The following is a 24,612-nucleotide window of genomic DNA, read 5'->3' on the forward strand; positions in this document are numbered from 1 at the left end:
TCATCCACTTCCTCTTCCTCCTGCTGTAGGTTACTGCTCTCAGGCTCTAACACCTGCTGAGCCTCATGCTTTCCGTCTACATCCTCCATCTTTGCATGTGGCGGCTCTTTTTCAAGTACAGAAACTGTTTCATCCAGATGCTGGCTTTCTCCGCGGCTTGCCATTGCTGAGTTTTTTTCAATATCCTCTTCAACATCTGGAGGAATGCTTGATTGCTCTTGCTCTTTGTTTTCATCCTCGTTGTCTCTTTTAGCCAAATTCCCAGCATTCAATGCTAACTTTCCTCCTTGTTTCCTTTCAGTCTCCCAGTAGGACTCCAGCATGCGATCTAATATTATCTGGAAAGAGTCCACGCTGAACTCAAACTGTCTTCGGAGGGAACTAACAAACCTGAGCCCCACGGTTTTAGCTCTGTTGTTAGACAGAGAGATGAGGCTCCATCTGTCATGCTCATTGAAAACTTTCACCATCTTCTGCACATAGGCTTCCTTCATTGTCAGGCAAGTGATCTTCCGTCTGTTAACTCCACAAGGGAGGAGGTCTCGGAGGCTGCCCAGCACCACCTCCTTAATCACCTGGAAGTCCTCCTGTCTGGGCAGCTCCACCCCAAAAATGATGTCTAAATCTCTATAGCCCAGGCCGTTATCCCTCACCAGGACATGGCTGGCAGTTGCGCCATTAAGGCGTATGTCTTTCACCTGGATATCTCTTTCAACCAGCCGATCCTTCACCACACGGATGATGTCTTTTGCTCTCACCTGCAGTGTGGGAAAATTTCCTCGTCCGTGGATGGGGATTACCTCTGTCAAGACTTTGTCCAGAGCTTGGACTTGCTCAAGGGTCAAGTTGTGGAACCTCTTCTCCGTTTGAAACTCCATCATCCTTACCTGTGAAATAGAGGTCTGACATATGTATCACATTATGGCTAGTGTATATTTTTCACTCATTTGTATAGTCAAGAGTCTTAACATGAAGGGAAGCAATGTACACAAAGTAAGCTCTGAGCACTGATGATGTCTCAGTGATTAACTCGTCTGGCATGCTGCCACTAGGTGGCAACAGCATCATAACATATGGCAAAGTCAACTATACGGCACAGTAAGAGCTCAAACATAAGCCAGGGGTGATTAGCAGGATCTAATTTAATTTTTCCGTGTTGAACTTGCACAGAAAAAATTAACATGTAATTTATCTGCAACATGCAAATGAAAATGTGCTAATATTCTACAAAGTGTGACACCGTGGCTGCATGGCTGTCATAATAACAGGCTCTTGTTTCACCTAATCTAATGCAGGGAACAAATTTGTAAGCTGTGGCTAGTGGAGCTGTGAATGAGATGAAAGGGCCTGCTTTGTAACTCCTCCCAGAATGCTTTGTGAGCTTTGAAAGGAGTTTTTTTTTCTGACAGTGATACAATACATTCCAGTAGCACTGTGAACGTCAAAAGCTGTTTCTCATGCCATTTTACTTGTTGGTCACAGCAGATAAACATTCAGCAGTCGCCATGTTGAATTTCTTCCATGATCACGCACCCATCTGCCAGTTACAGGTGACTCACCTGTGTGTCATTCACTGGCTGTCAGCTACAGGGACAACCTGGTTGACAGATCTATAAGAGGCAAGCTGGACATGTGTGTTCATACTGCACCTGTATGTATAAGCGCTCTTAGTCTGGAACGTGAGCACTGAAGCTTGTCGTGCCAAACTGGGCATATAATGCTGTGGTTATACACTTGATTTCTTGACGTTGCTCATAAACAGCATGCAGCTGATTGATGCCGTGTTTATTCCTGCTCTTATAATGTAACATTGTATTTGTAAGAGGGAACATAATATGTCATCATTAATGTGCACAGACTGACTCACTACTGAGGTAAATCTCAGGTTTTTAAAATAGTTTTAGCTTCTAAAGGACCCTCAAACCCCCAGATACATGTATGACAGTAGGGATGAGGGATCAGTTAAGGATCCACTGGGTATTTTGAAAGATGAATGCTCTCATCATTCCTGAACTCGTTATAAAGTCCTTTTAATTATCTTTATTTTATTTTTTTGGCTTCATGTTTTAGTCAACACTAGCCCATCAGGCTAAAATAGAGGGTTAGAGAGGGATTCAGTTTTGCTCATTTCTCTCTGGATTTTTCTGGTTGAGACAAATAATTTCGAGAAAAGAATCTCACAGCCAAAAACATTCCATGTACACTACATAAACTGGGAGGTTCATTTGCTGTTTTGCATCTGGTTGCGAGGCAATTTCTTTTCCTGCTGCTCCACCATAATCATACTGGCAAATATTTTTTCCAGATGAATGTGAATCAGCGCAGTTTTGTAAAGCTTGAGAGAAAATGTGAAGACGCACCAGCTTTCAGGTCATCAGATCTATGGTACTTTAAGTATCACTATTATCATCATCATCATAATCATTATTATTATTATTATTATTATTGTTATTATTATTATTACTATCATTGTTGTGATTCCTGCTTCTGTTCCTTGTTTTAGTTTAGCATTTTAAGATGCACTTAATAGATAGAAGATAATGTAACTGCTTCAAAAAATAATTAAGGAATTAAATAAAATATAGCCAGAGTGACAAAAGCTTGATGTAAATACTTTAAATAATATGTGATATTTATTTGTATTGTTTTCAAACTGACCCGGCCATGTGATGTACTGTAAACTAATGCACCTGATCACCTGGTCAGTGCACAGTACATGACCAGCCTACTGCTTCCTCAGCCTGTCTTAGTATTTGGCGGTCATCGGTGCACATGCATTCAGTGGCAGTAACTCGGGGCACAGGGAAGCGTGGCCCACAGCAGCCTCTAGTGAATCTCACGGGTTACATCAGCTCGGTCCTGCAGCAGGACTGCTCTTCTGCCTCTTGGCTTCTTTATAGATAAGACTATATGAGTCATACAGCCACTGAATGAAGCATCAGTCGTTGGCTCTCCTGGATTCTTTCCCTGTGCGCAAAAAAAAAACGACACAAAATGCACCACTTCAGGTGGTGTTCAGGGTTGTGACATTCCCGAAATGTTTTATCAATAAGCCTACTATCAGTAAATATAGCATATTACATACTATATTATTCAGCCTATGGGCTGTCGTGATCTGGAGACATACATGGGCATTCTTTAAAAAAAACTGCTATGACCAACAATATTTTGCACAGGCCATTTGTTCCTCAGTGCTTCACTACAGCCATTATATGTTGTCCTCTGAACTCAAAATGTTGCCCATGTTGCAACTAACTAAATCACCAATTAGTTCAAACTGAGCCCAGAATCCATATTTTATGGTACATCCACACTCGGTGCAATACATGAATGCAGCTCACAAGTTGACAGCCAGTCTAAGTAAATAAACAGGCTAATATATTTGGCTGAAACTGTCTAATACACTGGAGGGGGGGAAAACTGTAAGGTTAACAGCGTTTTGCCAGAATGAGACACAAAAACACAACAGTCGCGCAATTAAAAACAAAAAAACAAAAAAACTAACTCACCTGGTTTGTAGCCAAATTAAAAAGGAAAGTAAAGCCAGAGCAGCAAGACAAGAAAAGAAATAAACAGTGAGATACCCAACAGGTTTATCCGACCCCGCTGGAGAGGTTGATGCTGAAGTTAACACGGACAGTTCCCCCTCAGCGGCAGGAGCACTGTTTCCATGGCAATCAGGCGTCACGAAATTTACGGTAAATCACGACGCTCGGTGTCTCTCTAACTATCAAGCGACGGCCACTCAAGTTTGAAACAAACAACGCATCTCAGGGCCATCCAAACAGTTGGATAAAGTTTGACTTTTATTAGCGGAGCACACCGATATGTCAGGCTGAACTACCGGCGTGCCACCGCACTGCCGAGGAGCTGTTGCGGGGGGAACATCACATCAGACGGAGTGAGTCATCCTCTCTCCCCGCCGTGATCCACACCGTAAATCTAATCATCAATCAGCCGCTTTCACCGCCCACCACTCCGCCAATACAACACCGCAGTCACTTTTATCTGACTGTATTCACACACACGTAAACAACAGCGCGGACACATGGGTTTAAAAAAGCAAACATTAACAGTGTCGTGTTTAAATGTTAACGGATAGTTGTTTTTTTCCCTTTTCATTCACATTTTGAGAAAGGGAGGGGAGGGGCAGCTGCCTCGTGACGTCGAATGGAATACCTCCACCACGTGACAATGACGTCGTTCATATTTTGGTAAGACATCAGGAAGTGCGGTAGAAGGCGAAGACCGAAACCCTAAAGGCTAAAGTTTCACCGACAAGTTTTGCTTTATTGAAATATTTTTTTTGTGAACTGTCCGTAAGGATTCGATCGTGTAACTGTTGGACTCGCGAAAACCTGCCTCAAGATGCCGAGCATGGAAAGTATCCTTTTTAAACAGCGATGAGAAAGGAAGGTGAGACTGTGGTGTAACGTCAATACCAGGGCTCAGAGAGCGACCACAACACGATAGTTTATGGCGAGGCTGGTAAGATTTATCTGTGAGAGACACCTGAAACAATGCTAAATAGGTCGCATAAACGCTAGAGCCACATGTGCTGCCTTGTTGAATTGCCTGGACATTTCATAGTCCGTTCCAGGCGTCGTAAAACCGGAGAGAGCCGGGATGAAGGCCTGGAAAGCTTCATTGCTAATGGCTGGAAATACCCCACAAGTGACATCGGATGGTTAACAGTTTAACCGTGTAGTAAAGGAGTTAGTTAATACTCTAAACAATTAAGGAAAGAACTGATGTGTGTTTTATCTGGTTTATCTTATCACGACTGTTTCTACTTTAACACAGCACCATGAAGGCGTCATAGAAACTACATAAACATAGGCTAATTAAAGGGAAACTCCAATAATACCATTTATATTTTACATAACCTGTATGTGTCACTGTAAAGCTACAAAGTCAAGAGGTATTTCAAACTGCAAACTAATTCTTGACAGATATTGGATGTTTGACGCCAATACTGAAATTATTATTTGGAAGTTTTTAAGCACATCCAGTAACGATATATTGTCCACCAATATTTTTTTAATACTGACCATAAGTTTGATGCTGATACCTTTTTTTTCCTTTTTTTTTTTTTTTTAAGAATTACAACCGTGATACATCCTAAGCAGGACATTTTACAGCTGAAAAATCATCTTGTCACTGCTCTCTGGTGGACAAACTCTGTAATGGAGACGCTGTTTGTAAATTATCTCAAATCTAGTTTGGCAGTACAGTCCTGACATTTCTTCTTGCTTATCAGCCGACATATACACTGATTCCAGTCAATCAGCGTGTCAGATTTACAAGCAAGTAGTAGTATAACAAAAACAAAGTTAACCCACTGTAATAAAAATGGTCAGCGAAGGTAGTTTGGTGTGTTTTTTGGGGCTTTGTTCTTCTTTAACCTTACTTTTCAGAAAATCTCTTCAATTTAAAGTTTGCTGCCAAAGAACTCCAAAGAAACTCCAAGAAATGTGACAAAGAGGAAAAACTAGAGAAGGCTAAAGTCAAGAAAGTAAGTTTATATTTTTGAAGCCAGTCATCGAGGAGATAACACACTGCAAAAGGCCTCTGACGGGTGTCGGCTGCATAAGGTTTCACTGAACCCCTTTATGTTCGTGTGATCTCTAGGCCATCCAGAAGGGCAACATGGAAGTGGCGAGGATCCATGCAGAGAACGCCATCAGACAGAAGAACCAGTCTGTGAACTTCCTGAGGATGAGCGCTCGGGTAGATGCAGTGGCAGCAAGGGTCCAAACTGCAGTTACAATGAACCAGGTACATTGAAAACTGGGTCACTAGAAAATCAGTCACAGATGGATAATTGGAATTTCAGATTTAATAAAGCTAGTTTGTTGTCATTTTGAGGGTGTTTCTGTGTTAGTGACCCTTGTTTGGTTTCAGGTCACAAAATCTATGGCTGGAGTGGTGAAAGGCATGGATGCCACTCTGAAGAGTATGAATTTGGAAAAGGTAGAACATCATTTACACATGAAAATATTATTCTCTTTTGTCTTTGAGCTATCAAGCATTTCATCAACCACGTTTTTTCAGATTTCAGCTCTCATGGACAAATTTGAACACCAGTTTGAAACACTGGATGTTCAGACAGCCCAAATGGAGGACACCATGAGCAGCACAACAACACTCACAACACCACAGGTATATTTCTATGTTCTAGTTTTGTAACCTTTCGTCTCATATGATAGTGTTTCTCATATGACGCGCTCACTGTATATCTAACGTGTCTAATGTGTGTTTCAGAATCAAGTGGAGTCATTGCTGCATGAAATGGCTGATGAAGCAGGGTAACCTTTACATTTGTTTTGTCTTTGTGAAATAAAATTAGTTCACACATACAGCTGTATGAATTCATAGAGCACAGACGTATAAAAAGTGGTTGTTATTTGATGGAATTTGAGGAATGTTTTAGACAGGATTATTCAGTGAGGTGTAAGCAAACACACGGTGTCTTTAATCTAAAAGTAATTTTGAAATGTTGGTGTGTGCATCATGTTTAGATTGGACCTGAACATGGAGCTCCCTCAGGGACAGACAGGATCAGTGGGTACCAGCGTGGCCTCTGCAGAACAGGTACACTTACTTTTCATATCGTCCTTGTTTTACAGTCAGGTCACATCTGGCACAGACAACTATCTCACTACTGTTACTACTACATGAACCTTATTACTTGTTAAAATGTAAATCAAGGGTTTGTCATATACATTGAGTGGAACATGATCACAGCAAAGAAATTTAAAACTGTATTCTTCAAACAAAGACTTCAGAAACACAGTATATGCAACAACAACAACAACAAAAATGTATAATGAAATGTATTCTGCAAGTAACCCTGGTTCTTCTGTTGTCTTCATCTTCCTCACTTATGCCTGTCTTTGCTGTCTCTTGTCCAAAGGATGAACTCTCTCAAAGGCTCGCCAAACTCAGAGACCAGATGTAAAGGATGCCTGCAGTGGACTGGCAGACCTTTGAAAACACCCTTACACTACCTGAATATTAATCCCAAACACCTTTTATTTACACATCATGTGTTCTCTCCTCTTTACATCTCATGCGTCTCTCTCTCTCTCTCTCTCTGTGTCGAGGAGCTACTGTATCATTGTATATTATTTTTCTCGGGTAAGGGCCCTTGTTGGTTCTGTGTTGATGATAACCTCACAGCAATTAGAATTATTCTTTGGACACCTTAAACTAACAGAACTGATGGGCATGGAAAATGTATGTATTTCTTAAATATACATGATCACCAATAAAGAACATCTAATTTAACTATCTCATTTCATATTGTTAAATATGTATATTTAAGAACTCCATACAATAAAATAATTGGGATCACAGCAGTTATTACCCTATAAATTATTTATAGGCCTATTTGATAGTTATGGAGAATAAGCTTAAGCTTTTGGATAATAGAGTTCAGTTTCTTGTTCATATGTGCATGATTGCAGAAAACACATATGCATTTTCTCTTCTTGGCATCAGCGTGTGAAAGACCTCCCCCCTCACTGCTGAATAGGCTTTCTTTTGTTGATTCGTTGTATTTCACTGCTGACAAATGTTTTAATAAGATACTGGATGATTAGCCTGTGTGTTTGTCTGGTCATCTTATGTGTTTTCACTGACTGTTTGGGAAGGGGTTAAAGTTCTGAGATTACATAAAAGAAGTAAACAATAAAATTTTATAATACTTTTATCGCTTTGCCTTTTCAATACGTTTATTATTTTCAGTAATTCCACATAAACGTCTCTTCCTTCTGTAGTGAAAGTCCATTTTGAAAAACACAGGCTCACATACTGTATGTCTTCGGCTCTGTGACATCTCAGAAATTGCAGTGTGTTTTCCTGTTGAAGTAAGGGCACTTAAAATCATTGGGGTGAACAGGAGATGAAAGGTGTCATTAATCAACATTATGTAGGTACCAACATTTCTAAGAGTTATGATTAAGAACTATGTGTGTCTGCATTAGCACTAGGTGGCCCAATGGAAAGTTAATGCTGTCTAATCAAGAATTGTCCTCAGGGAACCAGGGGTACTTAATTGCTGAAACAAAATACTTGTGGCTGCAGGTTTTTGTTCCAACCAATGAAGAGCACACAGTTTGACCAATCAACTGTCTGAAGACTGAGATCAGTTGATTAAATGAGTCAAGTCTGGTGTGCTGGTGGTTGGTTGGAACAAAAACCTGCAGCCACACGGCCCTTTGTGGAACAGTTTGGACACCTCTGACTTAGACTTTAATAGCAGAGATGAAATGTACAGTCCGTATTAACCACTCAGATTTTGTCAGAAATTTGGTGCAGATAGTTAAACATGTTCTCTCCTTGATTTAGAGTGAGATTTCCAACTGCAGATTATTTCTGAACACATCATTGCCAGTGACGTCTCTCATTCGCTCCGAGGCAAGTGGTCCAAATTAGCTGCTGTCTCCCCCCTCTCTGTCTCCCTCTCTGCCCTCTGTCTGTTGTTGCCGTGTCCCTCTTGGTAATCATAGTTCCCTTCTAGGTGAAGTCCTTACTTCAAAACAATCTTTGAATTTTTCTGCTCCACTGCATGCAGATGAAATCAGAGCTAATCCATCACCGTGGGCTTCAAAATGTTCATTTCTGTGTAAGAAAAACACATCTTGGCTTCTCCTCAGATGAACCATGTTCACTGAGAGAGATGTCCTTGGCATTACCTGCAGGGCGATGGGAAGGTTGTTATCATATCTGGTTATTCAAGTGTTTAATGGTTTCAAGAGCCTGTGCATGAATATGCAAAATTCTTCCCCAGTAAACAGTGCAGACAAAGTAGGTGAAATCTTGCAATGATGGCCGACTATTGGGCATCATTTATTTTTCTGGTCTCTTCCTTTGACAGACATGTTATATACACTCTATGGACAGACTATTGGTCAAGCACCACGTTTTGCTCCTAAGATGTAACCATACTGTTTACTACACCTCTCAGACAGGTGCATACTGTACTGTGTGCACAGTGCTGTATGTAAATAAATGTGCAGTCCATAATTAATATACATGTTAGGTCTGGTTTTCTTAGTGTACAGTGAGGCCTTGATGATGAATTACTAATAGTTTTTATTTTATTCATTCATGGCTACTTTACCTGCCCATTGTCCTCTAGTGGTCACAGCATTAAATTATATGCTATTTAAATTTTGTTTTTTCTTTTTTTTTTTTTTTTTTTTCCAACGCATGCATTTCAATGCATGAGGAAAGTGTTTTCTGAACGTGGCAGTATACTAACGTTCTACCTTGAGACACGTGGAGTTGACGGATGTCGTGAACATGGAATCCTCACTTCTCACTGCCATCTGGTGGCGACAGCCAGGAACTGCAACTCTAAATCCATTTCTGCATATTTAACAATACCGATGTTTCTTGCCCACAATGGATGTGCGTCAAAGTCAGCAGTTTTGCCTATAAGCAAATCATTAAGGGAAGGGTGAAAAAGAAAGATACAAAGTTTTAGATCCCAGCAAAGTTGCTTTTACCTGACGCTCAGCTCATTCACTGATGCCTTTATATTACAGTATATTTTCTCTTTTTTTGTTGTTCCTTTTCACTCACCGTTAACTTCTATTTTTAGTTTCTTTCTTTAGTTTCTTTGATTGCGCCCACGAGCAAAAATTAAAGCTGAAGCTGGAACAACTTACTACATCTACCTCCAAGGTGCATGGACAAAAGTAAAAAGTCTGAAGAGGTAAAATCTCTAACAACAACTTTGTTGTCACACCAACGCGTGCCAGCTCATGGCCTTCATCCCACTCCTGAGTTTCCTTAAAAAAATAAGTTTCAAATGAGTGAATCACTCTTGGGGAAAAAAAGGTTAGACAGCATCATCACTTTTATAAGGATGATGAATATAACTACATACTTATGCCTCTACAAGCCAGACTGCAGTATACTTGATTTACTTTTTTCATTATCAAAATTTGTAATGTTCCCATAGTGCAATTAACTTCCTGATGTGAACTCAAACTAAAACTATTTTAACCCTTGGATGCATGACCTACCAATACCTACACTCTTCCATGAGTGGGGTCAAAAATGACCCCAATTAGAATAAATGCGCTTTTGCAATAAACTTAAGAAATTTCTTTAATTTTGGTTAAAGATAATGATTTTTTATTATATTTTGATTAACAAATGAGTGATTTCATTTTTGACATGTTCATTTATCATATTTTATTCACATTTTATCACAAAAGAAACAATCAATCAATCATGTATCAAAAAATGTCAAAATCAATTGTGTGTATGTCTGTCTGTTACTACAATGAAGGATGAACAGAGAATGAACATAAAGTAAGTCCAGGGACCATAACACTGTCCACGCACATGTAGAGACACAAATGTCTTCTCTCTTCTCACTGTGTGCAGCTGTTACAAATGACTTGCTGCTGGCTGTGATCGTTGCACACAGGAATACTGCATTTCCAGCAGCATTTGGTGGCTTTGCGATCTTTGTTTCTTGGACACATCTGGCATCTCTTTCTCTTCTGTTGGCCCTGTGTGCTTCTCTCCTGTGGCTAATTTGATGACAATAATACTAATACCCTATCACAGAAAAGTCAACTAGCTTTGTAGTTGGTAGTAAGCTAACTAGCTAACAACAAAATAGGCTAATTTGATGACAATAATACTAATACCCTATCACAGAAAAGTCAACTAGCTTTGTAGTTGGTAGTAAGCTAACTAGCTAACAACAAAATAGGCTAATTTGCTGACAATAATACTAATACTCAGAAAAAAAAAAGTAGATAAATGAAGATAATACTTACATGTATGTTGCTGTGTAGAAATGACCTCCTTGGTGGTGAAACTGCTAGCATCAGATGTGTAAGTGCAACAGTAAGTGTATACTGACAATCACAGTTGATAAGGATCAAAGGTTCCTGGGCTAACTTCAGATTTCATAGGAAATGTATGGGGTCATTTTTGACCCCGCTCATGGAAAAGTGGGGTAGTCATAGAAAAACTGCAATTTCTTGAAAAGTGTGAAAAAAAAATTTAAAATTGCAATGGCCTCATGTCACAAACATGTTTTATGAGGAATACCTGGAATATGAAAATATAAATACTTTTAATTTAAAAGATTTTGAAGAATAACAACCCTTGGGGTCATTTTTGACCCCACTTATGCATCTAAGGGTTAATACCACAGTAAGGAAGAGGAGAAAGAAAGTAGTCGGGGTTTTTTTTCTCTGTGTATTGTCTGTTAGGCATTTTAACTCAACTTCAAAATCGATAAAATAGGAGTCGTTAACCTTATCATGTGTCCTAACCCTAGCTTTATTTTTTTATATTTTTTAGTTTAGGCTATAACCTGAACCTAAACACAAATTGTTTAATTCCTTGTATATTCTGAGGGGTGTAAACAACCTGTGAGCTGTAAGACAAAACTCAGGGCACAGAGCCCACCATCCCATCATATGACTTTGGCGTAAACAGGAAGCAGCTGATCTTGACTTCACTGCCTGCTTCCACTAAGTAATGTGTACAAGTATATTCTTATAAACAAGTAAAAAACATAGTCTAAAACTGCTGGAACATAAGTAACGGGGTAAGTAGACGATACACCGCTCAATTTTAACTTAGCTAGCTAGCCGTTTAGCGTGGTGGAGCTACCTGACTAGCTACTCGTGTTGGCTAAGTTAGCATTAGCTGAGGTGTTTATCCGGGACAGAAAAAAGAGTTTTATTACAATTAGTAAGATATTTATATAGTTCTATGTCTGCTAAGCTACTAACTGGTTAAACAGCTGGACTTGTCCATCATTTTAGCGTTCAAACATGTCCTCTGTAGTCACATGGGTTTTCTGTCTCGGTAAAGCTAAGTAGCAGCTAGGTGAAAATATTTGTGTTTGGTCCGCAGCTGAGGGAGAGGAAGAGGAGAGCTGCTGCAGACACAGACTGAAGTCATCTGACCTGCAGCTCACAGAAATACTCCACACCGTGTCTGCTGAGGGGGGATGTCAAGCACAGCAATGAAGAAAAAGGTGATGCAGGAGTAGATCATTGGCTCTTTGTAACATCTCAATCAGTGGTGAAAAGTGTTTACTCCAGTGCACATTACAGTTTTGAGGTACTACTACCTTTGAATTTTAATCGTTCAGCTATTTTCCAGTGCTCTAAATGATTCTGGAGATCATATCACCATATACCATGATGACATGATGAACTACAGTGGTTGGTAATATAGTATTTTAGACATGTTTTCCAATAAACATAAATCACGAACCAAAGGAATTTCTCAACCACACCAACTTACCAAGACTTGCAATAACAATGTAGGAAAATTCTCACTTCCACTCCATTGTCCTTCATTAGTTTCATTCTCTAAATGACATTTTAACAGCCCAAAGGAGAAGTTCACAAACTATAATCTTACTAGACATGATTCTGGTGCTCTTAAGAGTCAGTATCTTTAAATGTGAATGTTTCTGTGTTGGATTTAGGGAAATGTATTGGCAGAAATTGAATATAGTATTCACAGTCTTGTTTTCATTAGTGTATAATCATTTGAAACTAAAAACCGTTGTGTTTTCATTGACCAAAAATGAGCCCTTCATATCCACATATGAAATGATTTTATGTCAAATAAAATCATTTATCAGACAGGTAAGATCTTACATACAACACACAGAAGCAGGTAATAAAATGTGACACATTGTTTTGGATTAAACAGTATATAAAGTGTTGACGTTAGCTCCCTCTCCACTTTCTACAACATGAAAATGAATTTTCAGACTTTTACATTGTGGATTTGGTGTTTTTATATAAGTGTTAAGTGTTTATTTGAGTGTGAATATTTCTTTGAGTTCTGGTCACGAGTAAAGATTATGGTCTGATCTGTTGCATTTGTGCTTTCAGGTGCTACTGATGGGAAAAAGTGGGTCTGGGAAGACCAGTATGAGATCAATCATCTTTGCCAATTACATAGCTCGAGACACACGTCGCCTTGGAGCTACAAGTAAGAGCAATTAAAAGAAAGGTGCCACATGAAAATAAGTTTTTGATTCTGGGTATTTCTTTAATCTCATCTAAAAAATATATTTTTTTGTTTAATGTAGTTGACGTGGAACACTCCCACGTACGGTTTCTTGGCAATCTGGTTCTAAACCTGTGGGACTGTGGAGGGTAAAGTATATCTCATCTGTTATTTGCCATCCTTGGAACAGATTTGACATTTTCATAGTGTTTTAACTCATCTGAAAACCCCTGCTAAACACTGCTCTGTGCTTCTCTCATATCAGACAAGACACCTTCATGGAAAACTACTTCACCAGTCAGAGGGACAACATTTTCAGAAACGTAGAGGTGCTTATTTATGTATTCGATGTTGAGAGCCGCGAGCTGGAGAAAGACATGCATTACTACCAATCGTGTCTGGAAGCCATCCTGCAGAACTCCCCTGACGCTAAAGTCTTCTGCCTCGTGCACAAAATGGACCTGGTGCAGGAAGACCAGAGAGATTTGGTGAGATTTACCTGACATTTTATACATGATTCATCCGTGATGCTGCTCCTCTGTCACGTGCACGTTGTCATTCTCTTTGTCACGTCATGTTCACACTGACACGTTGCTGTAATTGCTGCTTTGGTGGACATGTCACTCTTATATATGTGTTTTTGATGTAGGGCTGTAGGATAACTGCAGTAATAAAGTTAACTGCTTTACTACCTCAGTTTCCTGACTTCACTGTGGTAACTATCTTTACAGATCTTTAAGGAGCGTGAAGAGGATCTGAAGAGACTGTCCAGACCTTTGGCGTGCACATGCTTCAGGACATCGATCTGGGACGAAACCTTGTATAAGGTTGTCTATCTGATTGGCTGCATATCTTTTGCATATTGTGAGCTGATGAAGTTGATAGTCCGAGAAACATTTTTGCATGTCTTTGCAGGCCTGGTCCAGCATAGTGTACCAGCTCATCCCAAACGTCCAGCAGCTGGAGACGAACCTGAGAAACTTCGCACAGATCATTGAGGCGGATGAAGTTCTTCTGTTTGAGAGAGCCACCTTCCTGGTAAGCGCAGCCACTTCCTCTGGCATGATAGTGTGTAGGCTGAAAATCTGGATCTAGGAATGAAAGTCATTTTGTTCTTTTGCTTGGTGTTTTGTAAATGCAGGTGATCTCCCACTATCAGTGCAAAGAGCAGCGTGATGCTCACCGGTTTGAGAAGATCAGTAACATTATCAAACAGTTCAAACTCAGCTGCAGGTAAGTTCAGTGAGCAGAAGTGTCACCTTCGCTGTCCACATCCCCTGATGCATTATTATGATGTTTCTGATTTGTTTTATTTCAGTAAACTTGCAGCCTCTTTCCAAAGCATGGAAGTGAGGAACTCCAACTTTGCGGCCTTCATTGACGTCTTCACGTCCAACACATATGTCATGGTCATCATGTCAGACCCGTCCATTCGTAAGTAGTGAATATAGCTTTTGTCTGCCTTGAGTGTATAATTAGGAAACCAAATCAACATATTATTATTAATAATAACAATTCTAATGATAAACTATGTCTCTGTTCTCTAGCATCTGCAGCCACTCTCATCAATATCCGTAATGCTAGGAAACACTTTGAGAAGTTGGAGCGGGTGGATGGACCCAAGCACAGTCTGCACATGCGAATGCGCTAGCCGGCGCATTTGTCTCCAGTGGATACTCTCAGCCAATCAGTCCACAGGCCACAGACGGCATGTAGTGGTCTCCTAGCTCCCCGATACATACGAGCAGCCCTGCACCGTTTCCTCTATATCTTCACATTCAATCACAGTTAGTATGGGAGAAATCATATTTTCTTTTGGTCTAATTTCTACAGTATCTTGAACAGTGATGCATTCTGTTGAAATATTTGTCCTAACTTGACGCATTAAAGCAAAACGAATGGTTGTGTTTACTGTGGCGGGGGCTACCTTTGCTGTCACACTTTGTCATACACGGTGGACACATTCACTCAATGCAATGCGTAAATCCCCGTGATCGGGGGATGGGGGTCTCCAAATTTGATTTTCAGATGCAGTTTGTAAGCTGTTACACTTTGAAAGTACAAACAATATAGTTATATTCAGAAAAATTTCATATGGATTGTGTTTTTTTCTGCCTGTATATTTTGACAGTGCTCACCACGTGATCAACATTTACAACAATGTTGTATTCGTGGTACGTATGTTATAAACAGATATACATATTGGTACATATTTACTTCCTATAAAAACTGTCCTGCTCAGAGAAGGTTCATGTTGTTCCTTATATGTGTCCAGTGTCTGTACACATAAGACCCTTCTGACAGTGCACCAGTTGTCCCGTACACATGACATATGGTGGCAAAAGTGTGATGTGGCAGGGGGTTGGTGCTGGGCGGGTGGGGACAGGACTGTGTGGCACACCTGTTATGCGAGCTGATTGTAGCTGACAACAGTGTATGTGCAGATGGAGCAGCATGTTCATTTGCTATGTTGGTATAAATGAATTGGCACTAAAATCCCCTGAAAACTCCTTCAAGTTTAAAAATGTGAGTATTTGTCTATAACATTAAATATTCATGACTACATAAGCAACAACTCAGCTGATCTTCCTCAGGGCTGTGTGGGATTGGTTCGACCAGATTTGACAGATTCTGATTCAAATGATGGCACAGCACAGATTTATGTATCACAGTGGATTCCTGCTGAATCACCCAGGGCTGCATTTCCTCAGCCTTTTGGCTAATGCTATAAATCCCAAATGCACTGCTGTGATTGGTGTGAAAAGTATTTTGTCTTTTTTTTTTTTTAACACAAGTAAATACTCATGTTTAATCTCATATTAAGATCATATTTAGGCCAAGATTGAGATCTTCATGTGCTGCTGATTTAATGTCTGAGTCTATCAAGAACTGTCTCTGTCACTTGTTTCTACTGAGACACAAAAGAAAGACTTTACATACATGCATGCTCTTTAACCAGACTGCAGAAGGTAACAGCACTGCATCCCTCGCACTCCTTCAGGAGCTGTGGAGGATATGCACTCATTACCTCCTGCCTCTTTATTATAGCCAGCTCTACTGCAGAGCCATTGTTCCAGCTGTGCTTATCGTCTGTGCTCATGTGGTTGACTTGCATCCTGGAATGCAGAGGCTGAATAACTGGAAAATCCCCAGTCCCTCAATTCAGAGAGCGAGTGCGTGTAACAGAAATGGGAGAAACTAAATGTAAACAAAGACAAAGCAGCTTACTCATTTTAACGCAAGGCTGGAAAAGTAAATTTTATAGCAAATGAAAATCTCACACAATTGAAGCCCGTTTGCAGCTGAGCTAGAAAACAGAAACTGGAAATTGCAAGTGAATCACTTCACAAGAGTTAAAGACATGTTTTCAATTCAAAAACTGTCCTTAAATGTTCCACAAAGGCCAAAGTGTGGGAGAAAACATCAGAAGATTGACAATAATCCTCATAGTCTGATTCAGATGCAACCTGAAAAATAAGGAGAATGGAAAATAATTGTGTTTGTGCATGTGAACCTAGCAAACTACCTTTTACCATCTCCCCTGGGACTTCTTTCCCCAGAGGGGCAGCAAGAGACGAGGTGTTCAGTGCCGGAGCACAATGCATGTCAAGAGAACTGAATCCCTCTGCTGACGCAACCGAACACAAGGTGTTTACAAGTGACCTAAAAAATGTAACAACCAGCAATTTTCAGCAAGTTTTAGTCTATAATTTTACCCTTTGTTGTTTTTTATTCTTTTTAAATGAAATTTAAATTTCATTTGCAGGTTTTTAATGTACTCTAGTGTTATTATTTTTTCATCAGTAATGTGTTCTCCATACATTGATTTAATGCTCCAAAAACTTCAAGAACTCAAAAACTACATGGGCATCACAATGTTGTCAGCTTTCCGTTCATGTTTATTTACATACATCTCTTTACACTCAGCTAAACTGACAAAATATTCTCGCAATGCAAGTTAAAAATTAGGTTTTTCTATATTCTTAATTAGTCTGAATCAAAGTACTTCAGGAAATCTAAAATCTCCTTGTTGAGTCAGTTAATGTTTTGATGTTGGGCTCTTCTTGTCCTCTATTTGCACATTATTCCGATGTGGAGACCCATCTGTGTGGGCCACAGGTGCAGGGTCTGTTTCATTGATTGCCTCTGAATGTGCATCCATGTCATAGTTTGCATCTGCACCACAGTCCGTTTGATTCAGCTGCCGCTCCAGTAGCGTGATACGCTGCTTCAGCCGTTGCTGGGTGTGTGTGTATTCGCTGAGTAAACGGGCAAAGCGAGTCTGAAGCGTATCCAGAGAGGACTCCAGCCTCTCCACCTTCTCCTCTGTGTCCTCTTTCTGTAGCCCGCCGCTCGCTACGTTCTCATCCAGCAGACCCTCCTTCATCAGGATCTCCCTGCCCCTCTCCTCTAGCACAGTCTTAGCATCTGGATACTCGGTCACCGCCTCCATCAAGTTGTCCTTAGAGAGGCAGAAGAGATCAGAGTAACCCAAGCTGCGAATGTTAGCTGTCCGACGGTTTCCCATTTTACTACCTTTTATGTTCAGAATGCTGATCTCCCCGAAGCAGCTGCCCGCGGTGAGGAGGGCGTACTGTGTGACCCCGTCATCAGCCACCACAGCCAGCTTCCCCTCCTTAATGATATACATCTCCTTACCTATGTCCCCTTTTCTGCAAATGTAGTCCCCTGGACTGAAGACTTGTGGTCGTAGCTTGAGCACGAGCTCCACCAGCAGTCCTGCCTCACAGTCTTGGAAAATGCGCACTTTCTTTAGGGTCTCCAGGTGTACATTAATAGCAATCTCAGCCCGCAGTTTGTTTGGCAAGTTCTTTAGAACCTCCTGCTCGTCCACTGCTTTCTTGTTGGTCCAGAGGTAGTCAAACCATTTAATGACACGTGTCTCCAGTTCTTTGCTGACTTTGCGGAAGTGCATGTAGTGCTTGATGGCATCAATCCGGGCTTGAAACTCAGCACGGGTGGCATTCATGTTGGCGATCATTGAGCCAACGTTTCCAACAATTGTGGCAAAGATCAGCACCCCAACAAGAAAGTCGAAGACCACAAAAAGGTACTCTTCGTCTCGCACGGGTGCAGGCATCTCTCCAATGGTGGTAAGAGTGAGAGTCGACCAGTACAGACAATAAACGTAACTCCGAGAGAGGGAAGAATACTCTGGTTTGGAGATGTTTGGGAATACCCAAGTGTCCGAGCCAAGACCCAAAGACTTGGATATAGCGTAGTAGATGCAGGCATTCCAGTGAATGATGACCAGGATGTAAAGTACCAAGTTGCAGATGCGGAAGATGTTGGGGTAGTTGGTGCGCGTCTCTGTGCGGTCAAAGAACTCAAACATGCGTGGGAAGCGCAGCAGACGGTTAAACCTGAGCTGTGGTGTGTGGATGCCGGTGGAGATGTAGGCCAGGTCAGTGGGCAGGATTGACACCACGTCCAGCTTGAACTGCAACGTACGGACGTAGCTGTCTCTAAGCTTGGCGTGGTCCTTCACCAGCAAACCTTGTTCCAGGAACCCTGAGAAAAGACAGAGCACGAATTCAGCTGAGCACTGATGCCTCATCTCAACTCACTGTCACTTGTCTGACAAACTTTCAGATTTTTATCACCTGACTCTCTGAGGACCGTTTTAGCATCTTTTAGCTCATTGTTTTGGTTGTCTGACTCTGAACTGATCTTTACCGTTCATCTCTGATAAACCTATTGTTCACCACCTGCAGCACCAAGCAGCAGACAGAAAAAAAAACTGGTGACAAGCTGGTGAACAAAGCATGTAGCGGTTAAAGTGGCAGACGTTTCCCTCAGGAGTCACTGGAGTTTGAGGAGAGTGACTATCAGACTCACAACTGTCATGTGGCGAGAAACACTTCTTGAAATAAAAGCTAATGTTAATCTGTGCTGGATGTGTAAATAGGCAACTGTTTGCTAACACTTAAAAGGTGATAATATGTTAATGTTGTATTCACAGTCTGTCCTGCTCTCCATCAACAAAAGTTATTTAATACAGTTTTAAACATTTTTATGTGCTTGTAGTTCTCTCTCATGTGGTTTACTGTCCATGAATTCACTTTTTCTGCCTTTAGTAATATTACATGTAATGACTTGCATTAATTCCAGTTGCCTTTGACTTAGTGCATCTGGAAATCCTGTGACCTGGATGACTGAGAATCTGTGGCTATAATACTGAGAGGAATCATTCTGCATGTGATATCCCATCAGAATAACCGAGAAGATAATTATCTTTGAATAATCACATGACACGTTTTACACAGAGAGCCTTTAAGACTTAGCACTTCTGCTGTGTGATGACACTGCTTTGATGTCTTGAGGCCAGAAGTTGTATTTTAAAATAGATTACCTGTGCGAAGTCGGACGCAAGTGTCCATAAGGTACACAGTGTCAGAGAGGTAGTCCAACACCAGCCAGCAAATGTAATTTTCCACCTGTAACTTGTCAAAACATGCCCTGTGGATAAAAAGAAAGGAAAATGATTTACTGCTCCGGCCTAAGAAGTGGACAGTGCATCCATTTACCACATCCATCACCAGGCTCTGGAGACTACGGGGGCCGCCGAACAGAAAACGACTGTGCTGTTGTTACCTTGCAACAACGAGGAACCAGTTGTACAGCACCGCTGTGGCGATAACAAATAACCAGCGATAGTAGGCGTCATCGGATGGAGACACCACAAACAGATCCCACTTTTTCCTGAAAGCATGGAGAGATTGCAAATAATACACTCTATTTTTTTCTGTTACATTTTACATATTACTGCACAGATAGATACAATGATATGACATAGATACAATTCAATGTAATGCAATAGCTCTGCTATAAGTATTAGTATTTAAACAGTTGTTTCATTTTTAAGGCTTTGTGATGTTGTCTAATTTTGTCCAACTTCCTGATACAGTAAAGCAAAATACACCTTATAATATGCTGCAGTCACGTACACAGTAACAAAAACTGCAGCCTTAAAACTATCACAGAGTTGAATCAGCTCCTCTGAGTGCAGAAGATCCCTGTTTTTTTTGTCTTTTTTTCTATAAACTTTTATTTAAATAGGACCTGTGTTTGACCTAATAGGACACTTGAACCTGAAACCTAAACATGCTCTAACCTTGTGTGCTGATCAGATGCCCTGTAACCCTTGAAAATGTGGTATAATGTTTTGTTTTTTTCTGTTCATCCAGTGTAATGTATAGTGTTCATAAAAGTGCACAGCCATGATTGAGGATGACAGGCGGGCATACCTAAAGATCCCTTTGGCATTGTTGCCATCGGCATCTGGTTGCGTGTTGCTGATGCGGCTGGGGGCCGTTCTCAGCTCAGGGCCACGAAAGCGCTCCAGGAAGGAGTCTGGCCGCTCCTCCTCCTCCAGCAGACTCCTGTGAGCCCATTCCCTCAGTCTCACCACCAGGTTCACCAGTCTGAAGCATATACATGAGGAACATATGTTTAAAAACTAAGCATCGTGTGAATCAAAGCTTCAGTCAAACTTCTGGAAATTTAGTTTGGCAATGTCTTGTAACAGCTCTGTTAAAGCATCTAACCAGTGAACATGGTATAAGACACTGTTAGAGTGTCTTCCACAAAACCAGACGGTGGGACAAGTGAAAAGGTGATGAAAAAAAATCACTTACATGTCTTCAAAAAACTAGGATAGATGACTGTCAGATATGTCTGCAGTGTCCTGTTTTTGACAGATATCAACCAGGTTTATTGAAAATACTGAAAAACCAGCAGCATTTAGTTTGATGACAGTCTCACTGGGTTAAATTATTCTGCCACGGAATCACAATTAATTTGACACTTTTAATGTTTAAAATGTGAGCTTTGATATATTAAATAATTTGGGAAAATCATTCATAAAGAAGAGATCTTTTATCTTGGAATCCAGGAATTTCTCACAGTGTGAAATTTAAGAAATATTTTTAATGTATCTTCATTATAAAATATTTAAATTTCCACCATTGTTTAATCCCTCAGTGAGTCTGAAACTCTTTCTGTAAAGAAATGAAAAATACTTTCGGTCTATGAACTTTCTCAAATTCTCTTGAGCCATAGCTGATTTCTGATCTTTGTTTTCATCAGATTATTTTCCTTTTTTAAATCAAAACTCTGGGAAACAAGCAACTTAAAGAACCTCAAGATTTTTTTTACATAATGACAGAGAAAGAAAAAGACTTGAACAAAACATTGTCTGTGAATTTGACACTGTCTGAAGAAACGGGTGTGGGTAGTTTTGTTTTAAAAAGCCAGACACAAACAACAATGCATCAGTGTTATTTTCTGTGCGTGAAAGAAGCAACACAAAGATGTTTCACCTTCTCTGATCACTCGGTGTATGAAAGCTCTGTGAAGGAGGCTGTCGTGCCACAGCTGGGCTGTCAAAGTTTTTACCTCGAGATAGCTCCGTTCCTTTGGAAAGAATTCCTGGAATTGCGTCCGTGCGGGTCGAGAGCCGCGACTCTTTGCAGCTCTGATGATGTGTCATCACAGACAGATGGCACCCTGGGAAGAAAAGAGCGAAAACACACCAGAAAACACACTTGAGCTTTTCATTTTTTTTTTTTTTTTTGGCAAACACATGGTTTGCTTCTCTCAAACAACCTCCCATCAGACAAGTACATCATAACACATGATAGAGTTGTTCTCGTCACCTGCTAAGAATACTCTCAGCTCTCTCGATCTCCTCCTCTAAGCTGGTCTTCACAGACAGATTGTGGGGTGACCGACCCCTCTCCGCCACCTGGCCCGTCATCTTCAGATCTGACAGTGTGGATAAACACTCATGTTATTAAAGCACATCACATCTGTTCTGTATGTGACTGGGAGTGTTGAACATGTCTGCAGTTCAGTGACACTGTGGCAGGAGAGGAAAGAGTTTGTAGTTCACAAGGAGCCTCAGTGTTTGTGGTGCGTATGACAGATTATAGTCAGGGGACAGTGTAGGGAGGGGGGACAACTGGGACTGTCTGCCACAGTCCCTTAACTGGCCCGACGCGCAGCAGGTGGTTGCTGTGGTGACTGAAGCAACTACAAGAGAAACTCAGTGCAGTTACAAACAGATGTTGCGTTGTTTGAATGACACTCCTGAGGGTAGTGGACGTTCACCCAAAATCCATTTCCAACCACAAAGAGCAGCAACCCCCTCCCCAAAAAAATACTAGACTCACTTCCACCCTCCACAGCACAGACACATGATGAGGTGTTTAGACGACTGTTACCATTGTGTAACTAATTGGTGGATCATTAACGAAAACACACACACAGTCGGCCCTGAAGCTCTGCGGCTCAGTAAGCCAATCAGCTGCTGTCCCGCAGGAGCCTCATCACTGAGGAAACCAGGGTGTATGTGTTAAACCTGCCTGATGGCTGGTGAGTTAGAGTGAGTAAATATTCTTTTGGGTTTAAATGCTGAGCTTTTCCCTATAATTAATACCAAACTTTTACAATTTTACAGTTGCAATTACAATACTTTTACAATTGCAAATCCATTGTAATTTGACAGAGCTTCTGTTTGTTTCACTTGCAACACACAGTACTCTAAATATCAAATGAAACTTATTTTTTTGTACCCAAAATAATGTTAAATTAAGAATACATTTCTCCAAAAAAAGTCATTATTTTTAATTGAATTTTATTTTTAACAAAAGAAGAAAATGAGGAGGATCAGCATCATAATAAAATGGAAATGCTAAAAAAAATAAATAAATAAAATTATGGAAAAGTACATCAGATCATGCATATTTTTAGTCTTACCTTTATTTTCTGTCAGTTTCTCCAATAAAACTCCTTATGGTGACTTTGCACAGACACACCCAGAGCAGCTCCTTCCCGGCCGATCCATCCTCAGTGCTCACAGTGGATGTTATGAGAGGAAAAAGCAAACTGCGTCCAACACTCCGAGAAAAAAAAAAAAAGAAAGAAAGAAGAGAGAAACAATCACAAGTCCCGTCCTTGCAACATTTTCTGTGCGCCTCCTCGTGCGTTCCCCTCTTCTTCCAGCCCAGGTGCACAAACACATGGTTCACCTGATCCTCAGACGGACCAAGCACATGCAGGGGGCAGGCATGGATGGATGAGGGGGTGGGCGACACAAGGCGGGGAAATCTTTGAATGGTTAAGAGCCCAGATGTCAGCTTCAGGCTGAGGAGTCTTCTGGGAGGACCTCTCTGTAGTGCCTGTTCTCTGTTTGTGTCTTGCACAAAGCAAACAGGTAATTCAACAGGTTGTCCTGCTGGTGCCTAATTCAGCTTCCTTTATTTACCTTTATAAACCCTTTATTTCATCAAATTCAGCTTGTTTGATATTTTGGTCATTTATTAGCCTTATGTGATGTTTTATATTACTTACTTGGCATGTCCTTAAAAACAATAGCTACCATATTTTTTACATCCATCTTCTTGTGACAGATAGTTACTGATTACTTCTCAATTTTAATATTTGAGGTGCAAACAAGTGAAATGAACCAATTCTTCTTTCTTACCCTGTTAATTCATCTCAAGACCCTTTGGAAGGGGCCAGACACCCATGTTGGAAACCAGAGTGTCAAACAATGTATGAAGTGATTAATTAAAACTAGCTCCACCTCTATCAGCTTCAATACTGCTGTACTTTTACTCAGGTAAGATTTTAAATGCAGGACTTTTACTTGTAATGCAGTATTTATGTTATTGTATTGTTACTTTTACTTAAGTGAAGGGTCTGAATTCTTCTTCCACCACTGCTGGCTTGATATTTTGTGCAACATTGGTCTAGTTACATAATATTTCCTTAATAGTAACTGATCCCATTGTCCTGGTGTTCATTAGGAGAATTTTAATCATTGATTTTTCTTCTTTGAGGAGATTATTGGATAAGAGACTTGGACAGGCTGTTGTCTGATCTCTGTTTAAACTTCTCTTGATGAAAAATCCTTTATTTTCAGGATGTGTTTGGGGTTTTTGAATCAGTTGTAATGGTCTTTTTTTCCAACACCACACAGACACACTCTCTGATGTAAATGGAGCTTGAAAATCCAGATGATGAAGGCCCAGGAGACAGCCGCTGCCTCCTCCACATCATCCAACTCTCGGACACAGCCTGGCAGTCTCTGCTTTAATCAGATCCTTAGAAAACTGGAGGACTGGAGATTTGCTGGGAAACTCTTTAGGGAGCGGAGCTCAGAGGATCTACATCTGACAGAGATTCAGGCCAGTGAACAGTAAACTACAATCTGCCACCACTATCCCCATTTGTACTACAAGACTGTTGATGGACTGTAAAGAAAGTTACAGCCATTAACAATGACAAACAGCCAACAACAATAAAAGCATATTTTTATGAGGTGCTATGTAAAACAGACCTTTTACAATGTGTGTTTTACAATGAAAAAGAGGGAAGAACATAATAGCACGAGGGTGGTGACAGTGATGGAGTGAGATAAGAGAAAGGAGAAGCAGGCGGCAGTAAATGGAAAAGAGGTGAAAGCTGGGATCATAAAAGTTAAAGAAAAAGTCAGTACCTGCTGCTCGTCAGGCTGGTTGCTCCAAACCCTCAGGTCACCAAACAACGTCACCACAAGGTCCATTTAGTAGC

The 24,612-nt window shown here is 40.6% G+C and overlaps 3 protein-coding genes across 3 annotated transcripts; 2 read left to right on the top strand and 1 right to left on the bottom strand.

Moving 5' to 3' along the window:
- The first annotated feature begins 4,201 nt into the window (after positions 1 to 4,201).
- chmp1b (chromatin modifying protein 1B) lies at positions 4,202 to 7,104 on the top strand. The gene is made up of 8 exons (XM_041051162.1): positions 4,202 to 4,384; positions 5,418 to 5,515; positions 5,632 to 5,778; positions 5,905 to 5,973; positions 6,055 to 6,162; positions 6,265 to 6,308; positions 6,522 to 6,594; positions 6,917 to 7,104. Exons 1-8 carry the CDS (start codon positions 4,369 to 4,371, stop codon positions 6,959 to 6,961), a joined length of 600 nt encoding a protein of 199 aa, XP_040907096.1. The 5' UTR covers positions 4,202 to 4,368; the 3' UTR covers positions 6,962 to 7,104.
- A 4,356-nt stretch (positions 7,105 to 11,460) lies between these two features.
- Positions 11,461 to 15,257, top strand: rraga (Ras-related GTP binding A). The gene is made up of 10 exons (XM_041051160.1): positions 11,461 to 11,587; positions 11,899 to 12,022; positions 12,897 to 12,996; positions 13,097 to 13,163; positions 13,280 to 13,502; positions 13,746 to 13,841; positions 13,930 to 14,052; positions 14,156 to 14,247; positions 14,333 to 14,448; positions 14,562 to 15,257. The coding sequence occupies exons 2-10, from the start codon at positions 11,996 to 11,998 to the stop codon at positions 14,663 to 14,665; spliced, it is 948 nt and encodes a 315-aa protein (XP_040907094.1). The 5' UTR covers positions 11,461 to 11,587; positions 11,899 to 11,995; the 3' UTR covers positions 14,666 to 15,257.
- Positions 15,258 to 17,053: 1,796 nt separating this feature from the next.
- cnga2b (cyclic nucleotide gated channel subunit alpha 2b) lies at positions 17,054 to 22,928 on the bottom strand. The gene is made up of 7 exons (XM_041051188.1): positions 22,795 to 22,928; positions 21,693 to 21,801; positions 21,433 to 21,543; positions 20,283 to 20,459; positions 19,630 to 19,737; positions 19,388 to 19,494; positions 17,054 to 18,546 (listed from the first exon to the last, which is right to left on the bottom strand). Exons 2-7 carry the CDS (start codon positions 21,791 to 21,793, stop codon positions 17,054 to 17,056), a joined length of 2,097 nt encoding a protein of 698 aa, XP_040907122.1. The 5' UTR covers positions 21,794 to 21,801; positions 22,795 to 22,928.
- Between the last annotated feature and the right edge of the window lie 1,684 nt (positions 22,929 to 24,612).

This window comes from Toxotes jaculatrix, chromosome 12 (genome assembly GCF_017976425.1).
Source record: "Toxotes jaculatrix isolate fToxJac2 chromosome 12, fToxJac2.pri, whole genome shotgun sequence".
NCBI classification, from domain to species: Eukaryota; Metazoa; Chordata; class Actinopteri; family Toxotidae; genus Toxotes; species Toxotes jaculatrix.